The 13697-nt window shown below is 42.3% G+C and overlaps 1 protein-coding gene across 6 annotated transcripts in view; it reads left to right on the top strand.

Moving 5' to 3' along the window:
• The window catches only part of DENND5B (DENN domain containing 5B), a 113848-nt gene that overhangs the window by 78666 nt on the left and 21485 nt on the right, over positions 1-13697 (top strand). For 2 of the 6 annotated variants that reach the window (XM_061345835.1, XM_061345834.1), the window contains 4 exons: positions 22-108; positions 1286-1436; positions 12210-12303; positions 13288-13398. In XM_061345835.1, coding sequence (XP_061201819.1) covers positions 22-108; positions 1286-1436; positions 12210-12303; positions 13288-13398 — 443 coding nt within the window. The remainder of the gene's footprint in view (positions 1-21; positions 109-1285; positions 1437-12209; positions 12304-13287; positions 13399-13697) is intronic. The other 4 variants (XM_061345839.1, XM_061345838.1, XM_061345836.1 and 1 more) reach the window with 3 other exon arrangements.

The following is a 13697-nucleotide window of genomic DNA, read 5'->3' as shown; positions in this document are numbered from 1 at the left end:
AAAACCAATTCTAATTTGCAGGTCGACTCTCTATTCAGCGTCTAGTTTTGGTAGATATTGTGGCACCGGAACCTCATTTTCTGTCTTGTGAAACGCAGCAAACAGATAGTAATGCCAACTTTCCTTCATATTTCCCACTCACAATATATGTGACCCGAGCACCCATCCAGCACCTGTTTGTTTAACTTCCTATTTTCAGAACTCTTCAAACCCTTTGACCCCACACTACCCAGCCCTTTTTTCCAAAAGAAAACCTCATGAGGGGATTATTTATTTATTATTTTAGTGGGGGAAAAAAAGTTGCTGAGTTTCCAAGGGGAATGTATGTAAATCTCCTGACAGTTTCTTTCCCACCACAGTTTTATAAAATAGGAAATGAGTTCTGTGTTGTTCCTGACAAATAGAAAATGGATTTAGCTTCCACATTCTGCATATTCAGTAGTTGTGATATGCTGAAAAGAACAGGCCTGCCTGTTAATGGATGGGCTATAAAGAGTTGAATATTAAAGTTGCTAAGTAAATGCTGATTTTCCCCATACACCTCCTTTCCCCTTTCCTTCACAGTGCATCTGACTCAATGTTGAGAGGGTGACAGATCTGAGATGAAATCCTCATGTTCTTAAAGCAAATGACTGAACTACATGAGTCTCAGCAGAGCTGAAATTCCTCTCTAATCTCGCCATAGTTTCCTCCCCTCTTTCCAAGCGTCTGTTTATCTTCTTGATGCTGCTGAGGCCTTGTTACAGTTAGCTGTGCTTTTTGAAGGCCTGTCATCCAGTAATGGCACATCTTATTTTGAAGGAGGATCATGATAGGTGCCAGATGTTTGTAAAACTCGGGCACTGCCTCCTGTACATCTGCCCAGGCAGGCATGTCTGGGGCAGAGCAAGGAGCCTGATCCCATAGAGATTTGCAACCAGCCTTAGAGGTCTCCATTCTGCTGAAGGAGTGTTAAAACTAAACAGTGAATTGCAGTGAAAGATTGGACTGCTCTTGCCAGTTCATAACACATCTCGTAGGCTCCTGTGAATCCTTGCTCGTTTAACAGCTAACTTGCTTGTGCTAGTCCTACTTGTGTTGGGTGAAGAAACTAAAAGCTAAATAACAAACATAACAGCGCAGATGCTCCCTCACTTCTGTAAGTGACAGAATTCTGGGTTTAAAGTCACTATTTAACTTTTGTAGAGTGTTTTCAGGGATCGGAGCATGACCACTTCTGTTGTCATAGTATGTGTCTTCAGGTGGTTCACTAATGCAGTTGTTCACCTGTGACTGTAACTTGCAGCTCAGTCCATCGAGCAGCGGCTGATGAAGATCGATCACACGGCTATCCACCCACACTTACTTGATATGAAGATTGGCCAAGGGAAATATGAACAAGGATTTTTCCCAAAGTTGCAATCTGATGTCTTGGCAACAGGACCCACCAATAACAAGTAAGCACAGGTTTTATTTTCTGGGTGTGAAAGCAAGTTTCTCATATAAAAGATACACATCAGTGGACAGAAGTTCTGATTTTGAATGGCTTTGACCAGTACAATGAACCACTAGTAACTCCTTCCATTTCTGTTTGTGTGGGCTGCAATTATTGAGGTTATAGCCATGGTTTGGGTTATGTTAGAAAGCTTTAGCTCTGGTTTTGGGAAGATTTCTCAGTACTGTTTTCTACTGAGTGGTAAGTACCATGTCTTCTCATACATACTTTTAGTTTTATCACTGCCATAATAAGTTTAAAATTCACTTCTTTGCTGTTTTTAGTTTCTGACAGAAATTTTGATATTGAAACCTCCACACCATCTTAAGGAATTAAATTAATGCCCACTCTGTTTCTCATTTTTCTTTAGCTGTTACTAAGTGACCCAAAGATTTTTATAGCTTTCTTTCAGTTCCCACATTGGAATAACCAGGAGGAATAACTTTGTGAGGGTGGGAAAGTATGTGGTTCTATACCTGGGTTTCTTGTCTTGAGTCTGATAAGCTTCTGTAGCGGTCTTTAATATGAAGGCAGGGGTATCTGTAGATGTGGAATTGAGCATATCATTACATAGTTAATTTACCTAATGTAAAATGAGAACCTGGAGTACTGACACACTTTACGTTTATACGGTTATAGTATAAAGGAAGTGCTGTAAGTTACTTTTTTCCTTTTCTGTCTTCCCTCAAACCCCAGGAATAAAGGTTTTCCCCCCCCTTCAAAAATGGTAGATTTGTGCATCAATGATTACTACTTCATGAAATCATTAGCTCAAGCCCTCACTCCCAGTTTCTGTGGTAGATCACAGAAAAATCTGAGAGCTCCAATAGCTATGACTGTCCGAATGTTAAACCTAGCTCTTGTTTTAGACATGTGCGTGCACACAGACACACACTGCTCTGAGCTCCTGTAGGAGGTGCCCACTCAGTTCTATTTATACACCTTTTGTGCACCCCAGTGCTAGCTAATTCCTTTTTTAAAACCTACTAGGAATAACACTTGCAAATGATAAAACGAGATATCCTTAAGCATTCTGGGTTTAAAGGATTGCCGTTCTTTAAAAGAAATTAAAAATACCCACCGAACAACCAAAGGGAGGGATGCAGATTTCCAAGTTCCTTTGTTTGCAACCGAGACAGAAGTTTAGGGGTAATGCTCCCTTGAGGAATGGAGGATTTCTTCATCTTGTAGGATGCCGTGTTTAGCAGTCTGCCTCTTATCCTTATGGTGGGTTTCAGTTTTACAGTGTCAGCAACAGTGTGAGCGTGCCCAGCCTGCTCAGAGTGGCTTATATCTTCTGGCTCTATTGCAGATTCTTAGTGAATCTATGAATAAGCATCAAATTAAAAATAGTTTTCCTTATGCCTTTTGAGATGCTTCTCTTATATTGGTGCCTGTTCTAAAATGTGACTTTAACTCCTCGAGTAATGATTTTGATTTAGATAGCTGGTTTTAGTCTTCAAATTGCAGCATGTTTCAGAATTTGTAAGTACCAAAATCCTATTACTTACCTCAAAGCGATGTCAAAGTGACAAATGTTTGGAATTCCTCCAGTTCTATATTGCCAAAAAGGTTTGTAATTGGAAAATCTCAAGACCATCTGTTTCTATCTTTCTGCTTCCTGGCTTTCTATGTGAGCAGCTGAGAGGACTCTTTCTCTCTCATTCAGGATATATAATTCTGATGAATTTACACCCACATAGAAAATAGATAGCCTTTTCATGCTCTTTGCATGAAATACAGCTTAATTCTTATGACCACAAAATCAGTTGAAGTATGGCGTTATTTTAATTTGATTTTCCAAGTGTGTGTTTCTTGGAGATATCTTATGCTTACATATGGGACTGGGTCTTTGCATATGGGGATGGGAGAAGAGAACATTTCAGCTACATTCCCAGGCGCTTCAGATGTAGCTAATTGTGTGTTTCATAAAGTTCATGCAAAGAATATTGTTATGTAGATGAGAATTATTTTTGTATACTTAGCAAATTTTGTCCTGGATGTTGTAAGTGTATTTGTATGGGGAGAAAAAAGAAAAAAAGGCAAAGAGAAATCATTCCCATTTACAGTCAGTTGCTGCTGGACAGTAGAATAAACCAATTCAAAGCTGTTTTAATGAAAACCTGTCTTCACTGGCCTGTAATCAGATGTTTATTGCTTTTCTTTCTAGGCAGATAAGCTAACAAATACATAACTAGAGCTCATAATGTAATCAAGCTATTTCCTTCCTGTAACCAGACAGAGCACTGACAGTTACTGGGCTGTTGTATGTATATCCAAATCAGAAATATAATGCAAATAATAAACACATAGTTTAGTCCTAGATCCTGTATGTGATCCCAGAAAACTGCATTGCCTAGACAGGCAGAAATCAGTGTTTGGGAGAGGAGGTGTCTGGCTCTTGTTTGCTAGGCATGGAGAACAGGGCTTGGGGAGAGAGGAAGGGCTGGCAGTCATGTTGGATTGCTTCCACCTAAACACAGCTGGAAGCGAATGTTGATCACATTATCATGTGTAAGTGTTAAAACACCAAAGTCTGTCATACAAGTGAAGTCTGATAATGTTTCACCTGTCAGCCCATGGCCATGCTCAGCAGCATGCTTTCTTGTCCCATTTCTGTCATCCTCCTGCTTCCCCTCAGGGTGTCCTTTAAGAGACTGGTTGAGGGGTTGAACTAGTGCTCCTCTGGCCCTAGCCATCATCACACTGCTTGCTGCTTTCTCTCACCTGCTTGGTCATTTTTAGGTCAGTTGAACGAATCCTCTTACATTTGCTCCTACTCTTACCAGCATGCAGACCGCACATGCATGCTTGGTATCATTAGGGCTGGTCTTCACCTCTTCCCCTGGTGGTCAGGAAATATGGACTTGCTCAGCTACGCAAGAACTTCACTAAACATAACCTCAAACTTCAATTTACTGAAAAGAAATGAAAAGTTTAAAACAGGAAAGTAAAACCCCACAAAACCAAACCCCAAACAAACAAACCCCCCCCACCACAAACCCTCACCTCCATAAAGCTGGAGGCTCACAGGTATAGTTTCCCTAATCGTCTTTTTGATCAAAACTGCCAGAACATGGAAAGACAGTAACTGCAGAATATGCAGTCCTAAACTTAAGCAAAATAGGATAACTGCTGTATCTAAATTATGTCTATAAATTAAAGGAAACACTATTTTCTTTAAAGAAAAGAGCAATTAATCATAGCTAACAGCAATTTAAAAAACAAACAAACAAAAAAACAAAAAAAAAAACACAAAACCACAGCACCCCTCCACTTCTGTCGTCTTTCCCATCAGGAAGCAACATCCCACTTGAGGGATCCCCCTGCACTCATTGCCTTCGATACATCCCCCATGTCATGGGAAAACCTTCTGAATCTACAGAGAGCAGCTGCAACTTCCTCTGGGTACAAAAGCAGCTCATCCATGCTGTTCTGGTAAAGCAGTGCCTTCTGCAGTAGTCCTCCTAGAAAGTGTCCCAGGAGAAAACAGGCTGCAGTCCCTTAGGCAGTTTGCCATGATTCTGGAAAAGAGCTGCAGTTTCCTGAGTCCTCCTTCCCTTTTTCAAACCCCCCCACCACACTGTGGTTCCTACATGTTCCCCTTCTCCTTCCCCATGTGCATTTTCTGCCAGGCTTTTAAAGTTGTAGCTGGGACTCCACTGGGTGATGCATTTGCAATGATTCAGGAGAGGAATTTGAATGATAAAAAGCCAAGCAACATAAACACTTCATGGTTTTTCATTAGCTAATTGTCAAATTAGGGTGAATATGCTTACGGGGCAAAATTAAAACAATGAAACAAGCTGTGTTTTCAATCTAATTGATTACCTTGTAACTTAATTTGTACTAAGAAGCTTGATAAATGAGATTAAATATTGCAGAGGAAATCATTGATTGCACACCAAGCATGGGAATATATTTGCATTCTGTGAATTTACAGTGAATGCCTGCAGAGAACTGAACTGATTTTTTTTTTTATCCTAGTTTCTTTTGGTTTTCGAAGGAAGGTTTTGCTTTGTTACACATTTACAAAATGGCTTAAATTATACTTTTTGCCTTTGTCTCTGTTTAGCCCTGTTTTTCCCACCTTCTTTATCTGAGCTCCATTTTCCTTGTTGCATCCTTCCCTGATCAGCCTGTTTCCTCTTTCCATTCCTGGCCACTTCTCTCTCCTGGGCTTTCTCATTTGTAACCCTGCTTCCTGTGAGCTTCGTGCTTTTGCCTGTCCTCTGTACCCTACCTGACCTGCAGCGATCCCCAAAGGAGGGTGCAGTCCAAGTCTTCAAGCACAGAACTCGCTATACTTGGCCTCCTAACCTCAGGCTTCAGCAAAGTGATGTGTTTTTCTTACCCAAGAAGCAGATTTCAAAAGCATTTCTTTACTTACTCCAGGCATTTGTTCCTGTGCTGTGTTTTGCTGACCCCACCACTGTGTCAGTGTCTATTTGTAAAAATCATGCATTAGGAGTGTATGACATCGGTTTATTGTCATGCTCCAGTTTATGGCATGACTTGTGTGGGCACTGTTCTGTGGCCTCCATCGCCAGTCTCTGCTTCAAGCTGTGAGTTGCCCAGGGTTTATCTCCCTGGGACTTTGGTTCTTGTCATTTTTGAATAGGATACCTTTTGCTTAATCACTAACATTTAACATTAGTTAATGGCTTTTAAAAATATGTCATGAATATAATGGAAAGTGGTTGCTGAATCTATATATGATGATAGAATTCATTCTGGTTTAAACTACAGTATTTTTTTTATGGGAAATGATCTGGTTTTTGTACTGAGTGCTTTTTATTATACGGGGGTTTTCTACCTCCTTATCTGTTGGGTGCTGTTTTAAGGCTGGCTTCCATGAAGCTATTTTTTTAATCAAGCCAAACAGTTGCATTTTCAAGTAGTATAGGCTTGCATCTCTGCAGTGTATCTAAATTAGCAAGACAAGAATCAGCAATGAGCCATCCATGTACAATGCTGATGTTACGTAAACTCTGCAAGTAGTAAAAGTTCACCTTTTATGTATGAAAATCTGAAATAAGCAGCTCCTATCTATTAGCACCTCTCCTATGGAGACAGTGCTGAGAGAGTTGGGCTTGTGCAGCCTGTAGAAGGGAAGGCTCAGGGGAGACCTTAGAGCAGCCTTCCAGTGCCTGAAGAAGGCTACAAGAAATCTAGAAGGGGGCTTTTTACAAGGGCTTGTAGGGACATGACAAGGGGAGGGTGGCTTTAAACTGAAAGAGGGGAGATTTAAATTAGATATTAGGAAGAAATTCTTTCACTATGAGGGTGTTGAGGCCCTGGCACAGGGTACCCAGAGAAGCTGTGTCTGCCCCATCCTTGGCAGTGTTCAAGGCCAAGCTGGACAGGGCTTTGAGCAACCTGGTCCAGTGGAAGGTGTTCCTGCTCGTGGCAGGGGGGTTGGAACTGGAGGAGTTTTAAGGTCTCTTGCAATTCAAACCATTCTGTGAATCTATGATTAGGTAACCTAATATAGCAAACTACTGGCAGGTGCAACGAAAATATCAACCACTCGTGTTCAAGTACGTTCATTTTCAAGAGCAAAGTATGATTGACAATCTGTGCTTAAGAGTGGTTTCTGAAATAGGAACTATGTGCTATGGGAACATGGAACCTGATGTGTGAGTCTCCCAAGTGCTCCTCTGCTCAACTGGTGCAAGGTGGTAAAAGGGCAATTAACTTCTTTCAGTTAATATATCATTTTAAAATAGCTGTGCAGAATTAAAGCTCACCGGGAAAAATATGTGTCAGATCCTTGCATCCTCTATTCTATTTACTCTTCCTTGAACAGCATTACTGTCTCAAGGGAGTTTGCAAATTAAATACAACTTCTGGCAGTGATTTGTCAGGGCTTTAAAGGGTGATGCTGGCAAATTACTACTGCTGTTCCTTGCAGAAGATGGTGGTTGTGAGTGTCACCCCTTTAAATCACTTCTTTTCATACAATCTGAGAAGACAGCCTGTCACTGCAAGATCACCCTCTGCAAGGCATTTTGCTCATTTTTGTCCACTCTTCGAGCCGTTTAAAAGCTTTCTTGTTCAGCCCTACATAAGAGATGGAAAGGTGTATTAATCTCTATTTGAGCCTTTATCCTCCTCACTGTGGAGCACTGTGTGCAGAGCAGATTCACAGTTCAGAACCCCTCCCCTGTCAGCCCATCCATTAGCAGGTGAAGCTTGGTTTCAACCTTCCTTTTAATTTCTCTGGTCCAATTTGTATTTGGCTTGGAATCTCTGTCTAGACCCATGCAAGCTACATGCGAACCCAAGCAGATTACACGTGCAGTCTGTGTGTATTTAAAATGTGCAGGCTGCACTCATGCTTTTGGGGGATTTGGTGGAGGGTGTAGTACAGATACATGCTAATTTGTGAATACAGAAACACAGTCAGTTAACTCCTTTGATGGAAGTATATAGGTAAAGGGGTGTTGTCATGATTTGCAGACTTAAATAACAGTCTACCTTAGGAGATGGTCTATATGTGGGGAGATTTAGGTTCTGTCCTATAGACAAGTGTATTTGTCTTCTTCCTTTTCTCTGTTGTCACTGTAAATTGTAAATTACAATAGCGATTTCCATGGTGATGGCAATATTGGTTAAATCTGTCTGTGAATGAAGTTCTCTAGCAGCATGTTTCCTGTGTTGCTGTATATATCCTATCTATTACACCCATGTCTGGTTTGGGTAGACATAACTTCTTCATTTCTCCGTGGATCTTTTTTAAGTGGTGCGGGGGGAAAGGTAGGTGGGGAGAGAAAGGTGTACATATGGCTGCAGTACAGCACGGCCAGTCCTTGGTATGAGGCTCTGTTCTGCTAGACTGGTTTCTGACAGCTCAGCTGTGATGCTGACTACCTTACCACTTTTATAATAGAAATCAGGCATCACAGGTTAAGTATCATCTTTTCAAAGTGTCACCTTTATATTTCCTCCTAATCTCTACAAACCTATTCCTATGCTTGTAGGGTTGAATTTGATCTTAAACCATACTGACTTCTCTGTCTTCAAGTTAAATAGGTCTTAGTTGGAGGTGCCTTCATTTCATTTCCCTATATGGAACACACCAGTTTTCCCTGGTCCCTCCCCTGAAGTACCATTGTTTTTTCACAGTCCCTGGAAGTGAAGAGCCTTAATTTCTGAGCATGGGAGTTAGATACAAATTGGCAACTGAAATGACCTCTTTCTCCCTGCATGTAGGCAGCTTCTCCCTGGGGGCTCTGCAACACAGCACCTGAGCTGTGGCTGCTTCATCCCCAGAGACTTGGTGCTCATAGCAATGCTCTTCCTGTGAAGAGTAAATGAAGCATGCCAGTAGTCCACGCTCTTGGTCCTACAGGCAAAAAATAAAGGGGAGAAAGCGTTTTGAGGGGCAGGGAGGACTGCAACAACATGTAGTTTGGCAGCAGTGCTGATGGAAAGGCAGGGACCAGCCTGGAGGGCTTCATTTCACGTGCTGCACATGGGCAGAGGTGATAGCAGTTCAGCTCAAAAGCCCCAAATCAAGGGACAGCAGCAATCAGGTGTTTGCTCATGTGAGTACAGCCTTCCTCACTGCTTCAGCAGCATCAGCGCTAAGGTGTAAATAAGGCAGCAGCCAGCAACAGCTCCATCCCAGCAGGGCCAGGAGAGGCACCCATGTGGGATTGCAGCAACCCAAAGGAAGGGGTATGGCCACGGGGGGGAGGTCTTTCACCCCCCTTAATTCCCTTTTAGTGACAGAAGGGAGAGGCAGAGAGTAGTGTAAAATGCAATCTCTGCTGATGATAGGAGGGAATGGTTATTGCAGTGTTGAAGAGTTATTTTGGGAAAATTCCACGTGGCCCAGTAAAGAAAAGGCTTTAAAAGATTTAGCTGCTTAATCCTGCATATCTGCTGTTAGATCTTCACCAAATCTCCTGAGGAGATTCAGAGCAGTGTCTGAATGCACAGACCTCACCCATCGCCCCAGCAGCTCCTCTTTCTACTTCAGAGGTTGGGGAAGAGGGAACGCACAGCTTGCTGCATGTGTGATTGCTCCACTTAATGAGCAACAGGGATTTTTTCCACAAGTGTCCAATGATCTTTACATTTGTATATATAGTTCTGATTAATAATCCAGAGCATGGTCTGTGCCTTCTCTCAGGTGGAGAACAGGGCTAGAATTAACTGAAAATGCTTTAATGATGGTGCATTTCTGTGGATTTCATTCTGCTTTTGCCTTCAGTGGGACATGTTCCCTCAAAGAATGCTTCTGGCAATTCTTACCTCTTCCAGTAACTGCAGAAGTGCCAGGTCAAGAGGGATCTAAACTTTGTCTAGAATTCAGAAAATAGTGTATAAATTGGAGCAGAAAAATAGGCTGTGGGTAATATTTGATCTCTAACTTAACTTTCCAATGTATTACTGGCATTCCATCATGTTAAATGTAAGCATTGTACTAACTCACAATACATGGAATGTCTCCAGAGCCAGGTAGCTAAAGTCACTTTTACTGTGTTTGAGGGGCTATTCTTTGTGCTGCATTTCTACTTGTTGAGAGTATTAAATTGTAAGGGTTTCTTTCCCCCCTCTCAGTCATGCAATGAAGCATTGGGTATTGCTTCTGAAAAAAGTAAGTGGTGACTTATTGAACACACAGGCTGTATTTTCTTAAGACTTCTGAGGAGGTGCAAAGACACTTATGTCAGTAATGTATTCCTCTGAGAAGGGATCAGCGTTTGCTGTGCAGACACCTATTGGGCTGTTTTGTTTAGTTACCAGAGACTTGAGGCTACGTTGCTTTGAAAATAAATTTCTTGTCATATGGGATGGTGAGGTGCTGAAACACAGTAACACGCAGACCCAGATGTTTGCTTCTTACTTTGTACTTGTTTTCTTGGTGCTATTTGGGAGGTAGGAAGTGACTTAGATTTGGCTATAAAAACTGTAGATCCTGTGACTTTTTCCTTTGTTATCTGTGTGGTTAGCTAAAATCTGGTCTTCAATTGACCCACTGGCGGAATTGGTGGAGGTGGTTCGGTACATGTATGCAGTCCTTCTCTCTGGAGAGAGGAGGGTTTGTTCTCCAGGGGTCACAACCCTGCTCTTCTCTTGGATCAGTTTCCCCTCCCTATGCATCCCGAGCCGCTTGCTGGACATGTCACGACCCTAGTCCAGCTCTGTGCAAGGGTTTTCTCCTCCATTTGTGCATCTGTTTACATGTCACCAGCTGAAAGTCCTTGCCCACATAATTCAGATCCCACATCCTATTTGTATGTGCTCCTGTTTGGGCTGCATGCAGAAGTAGGTGGGTTTGGGATCCAAAGGCTGCTGCTATCCTCACCAATACTACCTGTGTGAAGAAGATCACCAAGCAGACAGTTCTGTCTTTGATGTGGGTATCTCTAGGTTTCCTTCTGTATAGATGAATCAAAGGAAAAGAACCCAAATCCCAGGGGTTCTCCTGTTGATCACAGGTCCTGTAGAAGAAGCCATCTGAGAGCAGTTGCTTATTCATACATCCTAGCAGGCACTGGAGCTGGATGGTGCTCTAGGCAGGCTTTGTGTTCTGCTTCGCCTTGGTTTTGCTCTTTTAATTCTGAGTGCAGGAGAGAGGCAGCTGACTGCATGAAGCAGCTGAAAGGATACATGCTTGGAGGCTTTTTTTTCTTATCTCTATTTGAAAGATATTTTTAATTTTAATAAATGCAACCACAGTAATTAAGTAATCTCATTCTGAAGATACAGCCTTCCTGTCCATTAAGATACTTAATGCTCGATAGGTTGCTTTTTACAGCATTATTTCAGCTTTCTTTTATAAATAATGTATTAACTTCTTTATTCTCTGCATTAGTTGACCATTTTTGCTTTCAAGGATTTGACAGAAGACTGTGGTATCCTTAGGAGCCCTACAGTCAGACTAGAAAGTCCTTGGGACAGAATTATCTTGTTTTTGCATAAAGAAGTTTGGACACTTGGAAGCTTGGGCACTTGCAGCCTTAAGGTTGCTTAGTTTCAAACCTGTTGCCTGAAAGCGGCTGTTTTCAGGCAACAGCTTCAGATGAGGGAAAAATTCAATTGGACATACATGAATATGTAGAAAAAAGAAAAGCTTTCTGTGGTATTTTGAAGCTCTATGTAATAAAGATATGGTGGAGATAGCAACGTGATTAATCCCGGGAACATCAACATTGTTTATGGTCTTTAGACATAGGTGCATCCAATATCACAGTAGTTCTCATTGCAATAAGAATTTGCTCTGAAATTATTCCTGGGAGGACCACAGGAAGTGGAGAAAGGAGAAGTACCACTTCCCATAAAAGCGGGAAATCTTAGAAGTTGCTAAAGTTGTTTTATTTTGTTTGTTCCTACAGGCACCATTTTTATCAGACTTCAGCAAACGCAGCAAACAGTGGTGGTGTTGGGTAACCCAAGTATAACCGGTTGCATAGTGGTGGCATCAGTGTTGTGGCATGACCTGCATTTGGGTAGCACAGGAGCTCTCACTGGAGACCCTGGCAGGCAGCAGGCATGTTTCCACCAGGGCTTTTTCCTCTTGGGTGCGTGCTGGCCTGTCACCAGCCAGGCGGTTTCCCACTGGGAGATTGGACGCCAGCTTGCACCCGCATCTACTGCAGATCCAAGTTTGTGCTTTCACTTCAACTGTTGCAGTCTCATGTCCTCTGGCTCCTGATCCGGGCTTTCCCTTCTGATACATCTTCCTCTCACATATGTCTTGTCTCTCTCTCTGACTTGGCAGCCGCTGGGCCAGTCGTAGCACCACCACGCAGCGGAGGAAGGACCGCTTGCGGCAGCACTCGGAGCATATCGGTCTGGACAATGATTTGAGGGAGGTAGGTGGCATCTTCTGTGAGTGGCATGAGCTTGGGAGCCAGGAGGTGAGGTTTAGAGTAATGATGTGTTATTGCTTTGGGCAGTTTTGGGGCAGTCCTAAGGTTTGTATGGGTCTTTGTAGCCATTTAGATGCCGCTTGTCATAGGTGCTTGTGGATGTTATGCAACTTCAAAGCACACAACATAAACAAAATGCTTTCATGATTTTGGAATAAGGCAATCCCTTTTTTGTCACGAAAATGGTTTTGTCGCTGATTTGGTTGTGTTACTGAGTGTTACTAGGTGCAGCTGCTGGGTTCTTGCTATGGTGGAGGTCTCTGGAAAAATCAAGTCCTTGAATAAATGTCAGTGCTGTGAAGGTGAATGAGGCAGGGCTTCTTTTTTTAAAGGAATTTTTTTCTCTGTCCTTCTCACAAAGATTCCTGACACGAGTAAGCCTATTTGAAAGGTTAAGACTTTGGGGCTTTTTACGCCTAAAGCTTGGAAACCGCCATGCGTCTTGTAAATGTCATTCACATGAACTCATTTCCTTCCCATCTTTTCAGTTTCTTCTCCATCATTAAATATTTTCTGCCATGTTATTCCATTTGATGTCCATGTGCTGCTTCTGTATGGCACTAGCAAAAATAAAGCATTCATGCTGTTTTGTGGTAAATCTCGTTGCATTATGTTGGCCAGTGTTGGCATTTGCCTTCTGAAAGAACCCAGATGGGTGAGTGGACTCTTGAACCACAGCTTCAAATGATGTTTCATGGAAACTCAGCAAAACAGCACTTGTATGTTTGTTGCTATTTTTGCTAACATGGCTTTGCAAGTGTATTTTAAACATTGCCTTATGTGTTATATCTCAGAAGAGCCTTTTCAGTATTTTGTCATGTATTTACTTTCTTCTTTTTTTGGCTGTGGATCATATGCATGCCTCTTCTGCTTTGTCTCTTCTTTCTTTCTGGCTATTCTGCCATTGGGGCATCTGCCTCCTCTTAGCCATCGGAGGAGCTTTTGCTTCGTCAGAACTCAATGGCCTTCTGGGAGTGGGATCAGGGACCACCCCCTCCTGCACGGCCTCCTAAAAAATCCTTCTCTGAGTGCTGCCTGGTATGTTTTAGTTTTTCTTGTTGAAAGCTGCTTTTGAGATGTTGCTAGCATGAGGAACTGCTGTCTCCACTGTGTCTCGAACTGCTCCCTCTCTCATAGAATATGAGCATGTCCCTGTAGCACTCGGAAGTGTGGTTATAATCAGAAAAGTAGCTGGAAATGAGCTCTAGGCTTCCAGGCCAGTTCCCTGGCAAACAGGAAGGCTCTGAGGCTGAAAGGCAAGAGTTTTGCTTTGCTTCATTCTTTCCAGTTTCTCACCTGGCAATTCAGCTCAGGGTGTCAGGTCCTAAAAGCGTTGC

This window comes from Neopsephotus bourkii, unplaced genomic scaffold (assembly GCF_033783945.1).
Source record: "Neopsephotus bourkii isolate Nb327-2 ecotype Australia unplaced genomic scaffold, CSIRO-AGI_Nbou_v1 NB_244, whole genome shotgun sequence".
Lineage (NCBI taxonomy): Eukaryota > Metazoa > Chordata > Aves > Psittaciformes > Psittacidae > Neopsephotus > Neopsephotus bourkii.
The sequence above is the reverse complement of the archived record's forward strand: the minus strand, read 5'-3'. Positions and strand labels throughout refer to the sequence as shown.